The following is a 13271-nucleotide window of genomic DNA, read 5'->3' as shown; positions in this document are numbered from 1 at the left end:
TGCCTCCATCTTCCTCCCCAGCCTTATGCAGCTTCTTCAGCCATTCTGTTCCCACACAGTACAGCCAGGCCTTGCTGCAAACTTTATCTTTCATTTAATTGCTCCAGCTATTTTCCTTTCCTTCCAGGTTTCTTTCTTGTTCCGAAGACAAACTTTAATCTATTTTAACTCTATCATTTTATGCTAACGGTCTAGCTGCATTACTGGTGATGCATACTTGCTTATAATTAAATTCTCCAGAGATAATCCTTATAGGGAGGCAGACCACTCCCAAAGAGGATTAAGCTCACTTCACCAGAAGTTTACTCGTTTTATATTCCTGAAATTAGACAATATGAAGGCTCCCTGCCCTGCCTGCAGTTCATCTCACTTATTTTCAGCTATGGTCCTTGAGGGGAAACACAGTTTCTTCAATATTGTGCATAGCATAAGCAAAACGCTTGATTGGGCTGTAAGTTCTGATGAGCTGAAAAACCTGCCAGCCAAGCTGAGTATCGTCTTGGTGATAATGAGGCTAGAAGCTGTGAGCTAGGTGGTATGTATTTTTTCCGGTTTAATTTCCAAATGAGCCCACTTTTGTGGCAAAGGTGTGAAAACACAGAAGTTTGATGTTACCAATGGGCTGGTAGAAAGGAAGCGTTCTCTGCCTAGCAGGACATGCTGTGCAATAGATCATGGGAGCAAAGGAGAAATTGGAAGATGACAAAAGAGACAGCATTTGCCCTTCATAGTTTTGTTTCTAAACCTCAAGTGCTACTTTAACTGTGAGGTTTTTTTTTTCCTTCCCAGGCAGCAACAGTCTACCTCCTAGTCCTAGCAATAAGCTTTGCATATATCCAGTGGATTACATAGACTGAGGGATGTAATTTTACCTTTTCAGTGCTAGTAGGAATTTCCTGGCATGTAGATAATCTATGTGAGAAAAGAAACTTACCATTTTAAAGCATTTAATTATTTTCTTTTTACAACAACAACAGAAATTTTATTTTGAAATTCTAAGACAATGATCGAAATACTAACACTTTAAGAATCATCATGGTCCAAAGAATAGATGTGGGTGTTTACCTGCAGCATGTTTTACTCACTTAAGAAGAAATGGGCTGTGGTTTATTGTGGCAATTCCCCCTCTGTTCATTCAGGCCACAGCTGTGGGCACTTCCCCTTTTACTAATTCAGCACGCAGCTGTGGGCACCCAGCACCCCTAGGGCCACATTTTGATATTTGCCCTTTTTTCCTTCATCAATTCATTGCAAGCAAGAATGAAAAACATTCATCAGAAACAGTTTTTAGTGCTTATTCCTCCTTGCACTGTTTGGAGCTGCCTTCAGGCTCCCAGCTGCTAGCCTTTGGAGTGGTGCTTTCTTCAGGTTACAGGGACCTTCTTCTGGGTATTTTCTTCATGCTTCCCTTTGGGGGTTCCGGCTGACTGAGCCTGTCTCACCTCTCCCCTTACCTGCTTTTGCTGTTGTCCTCGTAGTCGTTTGTGTGTTCTCCCAAGCGCCTTCCCAATTCCAAAAATGTGGCTGTTGTTGGAACCACAGTTCATTTAAGGTTTTCAGAAAGGCACTGTATGATAGCAGTCTCTTAAAAGGCCTCAGATAAGAACAGTCTTTGCTTCTCATGGTGTTTTTTGCTATAGTAAATCATTAAGGTTAGCAACAGTAGATAGTTCTGTGTCTCATAGAGAACTGAGTGAACTATAAGGGCCTACAAACCCTGATTTCTGACAAGACAACTAAATTTAGAGATTCCTTGCCATTCCTTGCCAGTCATTTCAAAAGCACACAGCACAGTTCTGCTGATTACAGCACAGCATCAGCCAGCACAGCTCTCTCAACACCAAGGAGCTTTCTGTCTTCAGGCATAAGACAGAAGCCTCATTTTCCTTCATTCGGCCATTAATCTGCTTAGCATTTGGAAAAAAGGAAGGAATTATTTCTGCTTTTGAACTTCTCATATTATAATGAGTTACTGAGCACAGAGTTACTGAGTGTCTGGTGGGCTTTTCAAAAGGTGGTGGTGAAAGGAAGAGCTGAGTAGACAATTGCACGCATAAGATGGTTGTAGGCAGACTTCAAATGCTCTAAGCGAATGCTCTAGTTGCAGTAATGCAAACGTGTTGTAAATTTTGGGTATGAATATCTGCCAATGCATCTAAGCAAGTAACTTAACTCATTAAATAGTTTCTTTTGGAACACTGGACATGCTTTATTTCATTTTTTCACAATTTATTTAAACATCTCACATATACAAAATACATTTTCTTTCTTTTTTTGAGAAATGATGATTTTTTTTTTACCCATTGTAGAAGATGGAAATGAGATTTGAAAGCAGGAGCACCTGATTTTGGAGGAAGAGGACAAAGATGAGGAAAAGTGATCCACATGCTTAAGCTGCGGGTGAGACAGGACATTCTAAGTTTTGAGAAAGACTTCAAAGAAACAGAGAAGTGATACTTCAAATGCTACTAGCACCATCAAAGTTCAAGTATTGGAAAGATACCATGTAGTAATGCAATTAGCACCACTGTATTTTGAGTGGAACTGAAAGTACCTCAGATCATATGGAGAAGTACCTACAACAGATGTGGATCACACTTGATTTAGTGTATGAGGTAGTTTAAACCTTTGGAAGTCGTGGTTTTAAACTTCCTCTGTGGAAGATATTCAAAGGCCACAAGTGGTGCAAACTTTCATGATTTTTTATTTTGGTTTTTTTTTCTTTACAGAGGTTGACATTTCCCAAAACAAGGTGTTAAATCTTGAAAGACTTCCAAGTCCTTTTGGGGCTGTATTAAATTTCATTGCACAATGCTCCAATCAATTCTTCTCCTTCTCTTTCGCCCAGAGTTTAAGCAAGTAGATGAACAGAAGAAATGGAAGGAGTCAGCTTTCATTATAAAAAGAAATGACAAGAGAATAATTTGGGAGAGGCTTTAAGTTAATTTTAGTTCATTCATTTGAAACAGACTGGGCCAATGTCCAAACCGAATTCTTGGTCAGCGCCACCAATATCCAAAGGTGCAATGTCAAGGATGGGCAAGCGAGATGGCTTGTTTGTTCTGTATTCAATGATCGTTTTGCCCCATTCATTGTTCTTTCTCTGCAAGAGAAGATTCATTATAATTGTTACTGCATTGTTCATAGTACTGAGAGAATTGTTTTACCTGAATGGATAATTTCTGAAATAATTTAATATTAATTATTAATAAAATAATAAATTTGCCATTGTTTGCAAATCAGATACCCATATCCAACTCTTTAGATCTCTGACACAGAGAAAATATCTACTTTAATCTTCTGAAGTCATACGTGTGATGATCTACATAAACTACTATATTAATCACACTGATGTTAAATCCTCAGAGAACCCTGCCTGAGTTTTTCAAGACTTAAAGATCCTGCCCCTCCTACAGCTTGTGCACAATTTTCTCGTTTTCAGCTTATACAGAATTTCGGTCTGGTCCCTCTGAAAAGCTTTTTCTTTTTTGCCACACTGCACGGTACAAGGTAGGCTTTGTTTGTACCCCAGTCCTTGGTTTTGTAGGCTGTTTATCTTCACTGCATAAAATTTTGCTGGTCTGACTGGTAATCTAATTCTGAATCGAAGCACAACTCTGTCCTTAATCATGTGCTTAAGCATGGGCAATCATGGTGCCCATGGTTTCTGCATTACTTACAGAGCAGCCATCCTCAAGAACACTGAAAGTGAATCTGCTGTTGCCTTCAGCTCGTAGTTCCACATCGTTGGATCCCTGCAGTATAACAGCCTTTTTAAGGTTGCCAGTTTCCTCATCCATGTAGGCAATGCTGTTCTTGCAGTGGTAGGTGATGTTCTGGGAGGCATGGTTGGCCAGCAGACGCATGAAAGCAAGTTGGGTGGCCATATCCTTTGAGGTGACTCCTTCATCATTGTATTCAAACTGAAAAACAGAAAGGATCCCAATCAATTGTATTGCTGGGGAACGGTGGATGTTTGTAATGGAAGTATGTGATATTTGCTCTAGGAATATTAAAAAGAAAAAAAAAAATCACACAAGTCTGCAATCACTTGTCTATTGCAACTAAAGGGCATCAAATCAAATTAGTAGGAGCTGGGTTGAAAACTAAACATGAGTGGATGCAGTTAAATTGTCGAAGTCTGTTCCAATATGGGGTGTTAATAGTTTATGTGGAGTCAAAGACAAGATCAGACAAATTCAAGGAAGAGAAATCTATTGTTTCCAAAGATATACAGAAACAATGCCTGTCAAGAAAAGCCTGAATTGTTTTTTTTAGTCTAATAGAATGCTGCCTGTAGATATTACAAATCTTTACTTCATTCTTATATTCATTTACAGCATCTACTTTTAGCCACTGTAAGAAACAGGACCCTAGACTACCCTGGACCCTTGTTCTGACCCAGTGTGATCAATCTTATATTCTTATATTAAAGATCTTGGACACTGTGCTTTCATCATAATTTCATTTAAGAATTATGTAATTAGATCTCCTTAACTGTACAAAAGTGGTTTATTTGCACTTGGCTGGTACAGTGTCTAATGCGCAAGTAGATTTATTTCTGGCAATTCTGCATGTTACAATGGCATACATTCAGGATCTGTGATGTGTAATGTAAATATCTTTCCAGGAACAGTGTCATATGTAAAAAAATCTCAATTAAAAGAATAAGCAAAGATGTTTTTCTTACTTTTTCAGACAGTTTCCGGACTGTGTCTACACTAAGGTACCATATTCCAGCCCAGGCGTCCCTTAGCAATAGCCATTAGTCATGCTGAATTGATCATTTGCAGACACCAAGAAAAATTAGAACACCACCGAGAAATCCTTTCAGCAAATTGTGATAGAAACCAGAGCTGGAGCTCTGTTCCCCCGAGATAAAAAAAAGAGTTCCCTTTTTCATATTTCTCCTCTAAGAGCGTTTTATGTATGTGTTTGCTCGCTGAGAGCCAGTGAACTGGGAATTCTTCAGCCAGTGCTGTAGGAAACAATCCTCCTCCCATACATCACTTACCTGGCTGCCACCATTGATAGTTTCACCAAACCATACGTGCTTCTTGTCCTTGGGATTCTTGTTGACATACCAATTCTTAGCGGGAATATTGTCAGGGTTGGCATGGATGCAAGTCTCACCAGTGGCAAAGTCACAGTATGCTCTAATGGCATCTGCGGAGCAGCCTTGGTTAGGATCAATCCAGTAGAAGCCTGCCATTGGGGAAAGAAATGCGAATAGTTCACTCAGCCTAGCATTTGTATTCAGTTTATATTCACTTGTTTGATGTAGGAACTCAGAGAAAGGTCATAAATATCACAACTAGATACAATATTAAGGTGATAACTGGGATAAATGTATATTTTAGATTGTTAACATATAAGAAACTGTATTTCAAAGCTAGGGTTAAATATTTTGTGTCATTTTGAAAAAATATTGCAATAATAGCACAACCATAGCTATAAAGGGCTTTTCAGAATGTCCTTGTATCTGTTTTCAGTGGAGGCAGAAAGAACTTCTTCATTGGTCATTTAGTATCTTCACTGGGTGGCCAAGGATACCATTCATCAGAGAAAGCTAATGAGCTGGAAGTACTGCCTGAGCCAGAAAGGGCAAATGTATACTGGCACTAACAAACATACCGCTGCTCCATTCTGGGTGGCTAAGTCGTAGGTCACGGCAGGTGCGAGCTGGGTTCTTTCTGGAGCCTTCGGGGGTCAGCAGGGTCTCAATTTGGTTGTTCAATGTTTTCAGAGTGGCATCAACTTCGTAATCCTTGGGTCTGAGAGAAGGCTGATCAGCCCGGTAGTATTCTGCATCATAGCCAACTTCGTATCCACCACCGTTGGGACCAGGGGGACCAGGGGGACCAGGAGGACCAGGAGGACCCTAAAGTTTTTCAAAAGCAAAAGAAAAGAAGCATTCAATCAGATCTGTGGTTCTGTCAATTAAATGCTTCCACACATGCATAGTTCTACTTAACTCCTAGCACCCTCAGCTCTAATCTGAGGCAGCACAGATGGATCTGCCCTGTGGTGACTACTATGGGCTCAAGCAGTAGGAGGTGCACAGTGTAGGACCACCACATCTTCTCTGTCTATTTGCTGTCTGGCCATAAGGAATGAACAAGGACTTTAGGTTTAGGTCTATCAGGGAAATGTTTAATGTTAAATAACAGACATTTGGAAGCTTTTTTTCTTTTAATAAATAAGCCCACATCTTTTCCTAAACTGCTAGGCTTTTGAAGTGATTTTCTTGTAACTGTGACACAAATGCGTTAAAGCAACAAAAAATAAATTGTACTCACAGCAGGACCTTGGCTACCATGAGAGCCACGCACACCAGCAGGGCCAATAGGTCCAGGGAGACCATTGCGACCATCTTTACCAGGAGGACCAGAAGGACCAGGTGGACCCTGAAAAGAAACTCGAACAGTTTAATGACAGTAGAAAACACTACGAATAGAGACTCATATAAATGGGAGTGTACATATATATTGCACGAAAGGAACAGGAGAGTTATTTGAATATATTCTTAAGTTCACATACCCTTGGGCCAGCAGGGCCGTTGTTACCAGGAGGACCTTGATCACCATGTTGGCCCTATTGGGAAAGATACAAGCATAGTCATTAAAAAAATCCAGTGGCACACATTTGTATTAGCATGATTCAAGAGGGACCTATAGTCAGCATGTGTATTCGGGCTCAGAGAATGGGAATCTAGGGCTAATGGTATTTATTAGTGGAGCTGGGGTATAAAACAACTGTTTTGGGGAGGGAGGAGAGAGAGCATAAAGAAGTATTTAAGGGGATAACCTATAGAAATCTCTATATTGTTTCTTCAGATTTTCAGAGAAGGCTTCAAAATAGAAGTCAGAATTCCTAATGGAGATACCAGAATTTAAAGGGAAGAAAATCTACAAATTACTTCTGCTTTTCTCCGACATAAATGCTTTACAATTTCTGGTCAAAATAAGAAGTAATATTAAAACAAAGGCAGAGCTTTCTGAATTCTGTGCTAGTCAAATGCAGTTGAGTTTCAGGGCAACTAATGGTACTCACAGTTCTAAAGCCAACTATCAATGGCAGTATCAAAATTTGCCATTTTATGCGAAGAGCATTGAGTGTTAAAGAGAATCTTACAGCCTTTGAAAGATGATACAGAGTGGAGTAAGTGGTATCAGCCTGCTGGGTTGTGCATATGTAATTCTACACTTTTTTTTCCTCTTTATATTCAAAATACTGAAAATCATTTACTTACAGCAAGACCAGGAAGACCCTGCAATCCATTGTGTCCCTTCAAGCCAGGCAGACCTCTAGGCCCCTTATCACCAGGTTCACCTTTCTCACCACGTGGACCTTGTGGGCCCTAGGAAGGGATATAGGTGTCAGAGGAATAAAACAGAAGGCTTCAAGTACATACTAGTGTCAAAGCAAGAATTAAGCATAAGCATTCTGCATTATGCCATAGGTTGCCCCTGATATATACATATATGTGCATCCTTGTGAACACACCCAGAAGGAGCATCAATCCCAAAAGCTTCAGGACTGGTCCCATAAGAGACAATGCTGATTGAGATTCTGGGTCTATAAATATTTACAGCTCCTTCAACAATACTTTTTGGACCCAACTCTTGAGCACAGTCATGAGTCCTTATTAATAAAGCATTTTTTCCTCTTCTTGCATCAATGTGGTAATGTATTTAGAAATCAGACTTACAGCAAGACCTCTTGGACCAAAAGCACCAGCAGGACCGACAGCGCCAGCAGGACCCTGAAACAGGAATAGAAAATGCATGTCACTGCTGTATATTTTACCTAATAAAGGTTCCATGCTGAACACACCTCTGCAGAAAGCAAAGTGATTATCCACATATTGTAGGGGCTTGATGTATAATATGTATACGATGGACAAATGTTAGCCCTGTGTTAACCAAAAAAATTAAGGTGTCATCAACTTACAGGATCACCACGGTTTCCAGGCTTTCCAGATGGACCAACTTGGCCATGAGGACCAGGAGCACCCAAAGCACCACTGGGACCAGGGCTACCAGGAGCACCACGCTCACCCTGGGAACAAAGGAATGCAAAGGGAGATACAGTGTGTTACTACTGACTTACACATATTGGAATATTTCTTCCATGATTATGAAATAAAAGAAAAGTTACCTTGAAACCAGGAGCACCATCACGGCCTGGAGGACCATCATTTCCAGGATTGCCCTGTCAAAATACCATGAAAAGCATTACATTCTATAAACTTCATCTCACATCGAACTGTGTGCCAGTCTAATTGCTCCCAATGAGAGTAAGAAGACTTTGAGATGGGACAGCATAAATCTTAAAGATAGCAAACTCATAGATGCCACTCTCAAATCCCTTTGATATATTAATGTCCTCAGAAAAATAATACAGTCTTCAAATATTTTAGGTTTTACAAGTTCAGTACAGAAAAAAATTACTGGGTTTTGCTGTATTTCTCTAAATGAAAAGGTCAGGACAATAGTGGTCTTTATCCAGCTTGCAATCTTGTAAAACTGAGACCTACTTTTTAGATGTAAAATGCCAGTGGCGAGAAAAAGCCTTCAGCAGTAGTCACAGCTAAATTACTTTGTTGTGGTACTTCACAAGCTTAAATGGCTTCCTTTGTGAATGTTAATTTCACCTCAACGAACTACAGTTCAACACTGTGTACACTAGCAAACTTTTTCCTTCAGAAAATTCCCACGGAACTGACAGTTTATTTCTTTTTAATACTTATAAATAAAATTACTATTCTCTGATCTCTTTGAAATCCTGTGACTCTCAGCAGTCCTGTATTAACAATGCTTCAGGTTATCGAACAAGCTTCCCTGCTAAGGGCCAGAGTAAGCTTTATATAGTTATCCTTAGAGGAGACAAGGTAAGGTGTTCTGATAGTGTAAGTCATGTATAGCCACTGTATGGATACCCTTCTTCAAGGTGAACCACTAACTTGGATGGTTAAATTGGATGGATAAGTTTATTTGCTGCTCTACGAACAACTGGGAGCGGGACCCTGTCCTCCAAGTAATCACCCATAAGGCAGGGCATTAGAGCAAGCAATTTGTTCCACTCCAGTGCTCCCACATTCCCCCTTCTGCACAGGACTCAAGTCCTCCATTGTGTCTTAACCTGCACTGATTGCTGCAGTTCAGCAGTACTTGCCACACACAGGCAAGTTTGTTCCACTGTGTTTTTAGGCTACAAACATTACATTTTACGGTGAGGGAATGAACATTGGGAAACATTATGTAGCTCAGGCACAATGTTAAAGTGTATCTTTTTTGTTAGGACTCCAAAACAGTGCTCAGTGTTGCACAAGTCCAGTAAATGACTTCCAACATTTTGTGTAATGTGCTTCATATGCCTTCTGAGTGGGCCCTAAGTTAAAAACTACTTTGTCTTTAATACCATGGATCACCAGATCCCTCAAGTAAAAGTGACTGAGATTTTTATACTTCCTGCAAGATATGTATATTGCATCCAACGTGATGCTTAAGAAAAATTGCTGGTAAGCTTTCCTGATATATTCCTCTCTATAGCCAAAACCTTATCCCCGGGGATGTACTATTTTTCCCAGCTCCAACAATGAAGTAATCTTTTTCCCACTCCATCTTTCTTGGATGTTAAAAGTTAAAAGTCAAAATATTCTGATAGTTACTCCAAGATGTATTTCAGTCACAACTTGTGCCTTCAAGAATTGGTCACCTAGTTGGGGGCAGGAATCCATGTCTATTAGAATCCTGCTATAATTTTCCCTCAAGACACTGGAAGGTACAAGTTTGCTAGCAGAACAACTTCCAGTTGCATCCATCTCTTCTGTGTATTTGTCTTTGGCTCAGCATGAAAGAAAAGCAACCCTGAAGAGGAAATAAAACACAGCTTACATCACGACCAGCTTCACCAGGAGCACCATTTGGACCAGGAGAACCCACAGGACCAGAGGGACCACGGGCACCAGGAGGACCAGAAACACCCAGAGGACCAGGTTCGCCCTAATACAGGAACAGTGGTAACAAAATGTGACATTATAATACAACACAAATCAGTCTTACAGAACTTTTGGTTTGTATCTAAGAGAAACATTTCTCTGCCATAAATTCTGGAAGTGAAATAGATCCAGGACACAAGGAACATATCTAACTATACCAAATACTATCTTCATTCTTAATTTTCTACCTCTTCTATCAGAAACCTCTGATGCCATTCAAAAATGGCACAAGTCTTGTTTGTCTGCAGAAAGCAGTAATTTCTTCCACTGCTCTAAGTCTGTTAGGTCCATATCCTCTGTAGCAGCAACGGAAACAGTGGAATCTACATCTCCTTTTCCTTGGTTTCCCTTAAGAGGAGACCTCAACTTTTTTCTTTACGCCTTTCTATTTAAAGCAGTTAACTAGTCATATACTCACTGTTGCTCCAGAGATGCCCGGAAGACCACGTTCTCCCCGAGATCCAGGCAGACCAAGGATACCAGGAGCACCAAGAATACCCTGAGGACCTGGGATACCAGGAGGACCCTATGACATGAAGAGAGTATTATTCATATTAACAGAGAAACATCAGTTTTTATGGACCTCCACATTTCTCATTTGTTTTGCTCTACAACAGTACCAACTGCTCCCCAAGGATCTCAATGTGTGTCAGTGCTAGGTCCTGCATGGAGGAAGTTGTAACCAAGCCATAAGACTTTAAAAGCCAAAGCTAAAGGTCTGTAACAACGGAATGCTGGTTATACTCCCCTCAACTGTTTTCCATTGAAAATGCTGTTTCTAGATAACACTATACACACACTTTTTCTCTTCCCATTTGGTTACAGTGGGTGATACATGAAAACTGGGGTATTTAGTATGGAGGAGACGGCAACGTGAGGGGATTCCATAGCAAAGAGACTGATCATCTGAGTCTGATCCTGAGACAGCTTTAGATATCTAGGTGGTATCTGACATTTCCGAACACCCCTTTGAGCTGTCTACTGACCATTTGAAAGGTACAGGTTATTTACATAAGTAACTTTTCCATTTCCTTGAAATTTGAGCATATGTGGCCCTAAACTTGGCATAAGTAATCATCTTGACAGACTACCCTAAATTATTATCCTAACTTACAGTCAGGCCTACTAGTTCAGTTATGTTTTTCATAATTGAAATTAAATTAGAACATAAATATTAGAAAATGTATTGCTTTATACTGGACATTAAAGGGCAAATTTTCAGTTGTCACTTTCAAAATTTTAACATACATGTATGGCAACGACACTGAAGATTTCATTCTTAGCTGCAACTTTGCAGATCACAGAAGAAATCTCTATAATTTTTTATTGAGAAACAAGAGTGGTAATTCACACAAATGCATACTTCTATAAGACAGAAATATATTTGACTTTAAAAAGGCCAGTAATTCTGGGTGTGCAAGCTTGAACACACTAAAAATTAATTTATTTATTTGCATAATTCTAAACCACCCTGAGGTCAAACTACTTTAACCTTGTGATCTGCACAAATTAGAGTTTCTGCTGCAGAAATTAATTGAGAATGTTCTAAATGGATGTTCACATGTTCCTCCTTTTTCCATCCATGATGCTCAATTTCAGAGCAGGAGACTCTGCTTCCCTTTCTCAGACTAAGCTGCAATTTCTTCTGCAGTTTGCCATGTTGCTTTCACTTGGGCTACTTGCAGAGAAAGATGCAACTCACCACAAGAAAAGAAGGAGAGAAAAACCTGACCCAGAGATCAGTTTCACTTTTTAGGGCATGTTTGTCAAATACATCTATAAACAATTTCTTAAGTCTCAGTGGAGCTTCTACTTAGCAGCTTTGCTAAATTTGTGGATAAAAGAGAAAAGCCCTTCACAAATACCAAAAGTATCTTAGCAGCTATAACATTTACATGAAGAGAAACATTTTTAATGAGATGTGATACTCAGTAACTTACAGCAGCACCAGCCTCCCCAGATGGGCCTTTCTCACCAGCAAAACCAGGTGGGCCAGCAATACCTTGTTCACCAGTACGGCCAACTGGACCAACATCACCACGCAGACCTCTAGCGCCATCTTTGCCAGCTGGGCCAGGAGGACCAGGGGGGCCAGTGATGCCCTAGGATCAAGTATGGATATGATATCATCACAATAACATCACAACCCATTAACTGGGGAGAACAGAGGTAAGTCTCATTTTATGTCCATGTACAAAAATTGTGTTTCACAATAAACAGTTTGTCAGCTGTTCCAAAGCAGCAACTTCTATTGCTTTTGTTAGCTGTTGATGGCTGGAATCAGTAAAATTATTTCTGAGAGACTATTGAGAGATTTTTGTACTCAGTGCAGGTGAATATGGCAAAATTTGGTAGAAAGAGATTGATTTGGCTCTGGAGACATTAATTGCAACTATAAAATCTATGAGAAAAAAACCTCATCCAATTCAACAAGGTTATTTGCTTTGGCTACTGGGATTTGCAATATATTTAAATGTAGGGGATCTAAGGAAAGAAGTGCCTTTTGGTAAAGGTTGGAAACACCTTTGAAAAGAAAACTACAAATGTCAATTTGAAATGAGACTTTCTGGCTGAAGAATAAAGAAGCAGGGAATCACATTCTTAAACACAATGAGAGGTTGCCCTACGTGAGACAGGGGCTGGAACAGCAGATACTTCAGAAACCTTGGATAACCTTAACATTCTTTTTCAAATAGGACATGACCTTCTTATTCCACTCAAAATCAATGGCTATGCAGTTACTCATTGTGAACAAAAGCAAAAGAAACATATTTTTACAAATGGTTAGGCACCTCAAGATGCAGAGGGGTGCTTGATGGATTGTAAAAAGAAAAACCCCAAACTAAATGCATAACTCCCACTCTGCGAGTTTAAACAATTCAGAGACTTTTTCTTATCTCATCCAGTCCCATAAGGATCTGAGGTGATTCCAGTGCAATTAGAATTTGTGTCCCTGCAACAAAAATGAGGATTATCCCTACCCAATGGAACTTCTGACTTCTCTCTCCCTTTAGAACTTATTCATTAGTTACTTACAGCAGGGCCAGGAGGACCAACTCTTCCAGCAGCACCAGGGAAACCAGTCATGCCCTAAAAATAAAAGTGAAGAGGAAGATTTGGTTTAAAGGAAACAACAACTTCATGAAAAATAACAATGTCAGTGCCAAAAGCCCGAAGACTTACAGGAGGACCAGCATCACCACGAGGGCCGGCAGGACCAGCAGCACCAGCGGGACCCTATGTATGAAGGATTGAAAAAGACAGATGA

The 13271-nt window shown here is 40.0% G+C and overlaps 1 protein-coding gene across 1 annotated transcript in view; it reads right to left on the bottom strand.

Annotated features, from left to right (window-relative positions):
- Positions 1 to 2956: 2956 nt before the first annotated feature.
- Positions 2957 to 13271, bottom strand: part of COL1A2 (collagen type I alpha 2 chain) — a 40094-nt gene continuing 29779 nt past the window's right edge. Inside the window, exons 38-52 of the mRNA XM_009641871.2 lie at positions 13187 to 13240; positions 13040 to 13093; positions 11944 to 12105; positions 10422 to 10529; positions 9900 to 10007; positions 8161 to 8214; positions 7954 to 8061; positions 7712 to 7765; positions 7253 to 7360; positions 6541 to 6594; positions 6300 to 6407; positions 5635 to 5881; positions 5015 to 5205; positions 3681 to 3923; positions 2957 to 3103 (exon numbers count right to left, since the gene is read on the bottom strand). Coding sequence (XP_009640166.1) covers positions 2957 to 3103; positions 3681 to 3923; positions 5015 to 5205; positions 5635 to 5881; positions 6300 to 6407; positions 6541 to 6594; positions 7253 to 7360; positions 7712 to 7765; positions 7954 to 8061; positions 8161 to 8214; positions 9900 to 10007; positions 10422 to 10529; positions 11944 to 12105; positions 13040 to 13093; positions 13187 to 13240 — 1800 coding nt within the window. The remainder of the gene's footprint in view (positions 3104 to 3680; positions 3924 to 5014; positions 5206 to 5634; positions 5882 to 6299; positions 6408 to 6540; positions 6595 to 7252; positions 7361 to 7711; positions 7766 to 7953; positions 8062 to 8160; positions 8215 to 9899; positions 10008 to 10421; positions 10530 to 11943; positions 12106 to 13039; positions 13094 to 13186; positions 13241 to 13271) is intronic.

Source organism: Egretta garzetta, unplaced genomic scaffold (assembly GCF_000687185.1).
Source record: "Egretta garzetta isolate BGI_Z169 unplaced genomic scaffold, ASM68718v1 scaffold30, whole genome shotgun sequence".
Classification (NCBI taxonomy): Eukaryota; Metazoa; Chordata; class Aves; order Pelecaniformes; family Ardeidae; genus Egretta; species Egretta garzetta.
This window is presented reverse-complemented; position numbering and strand designations above follow the sequence as displayed.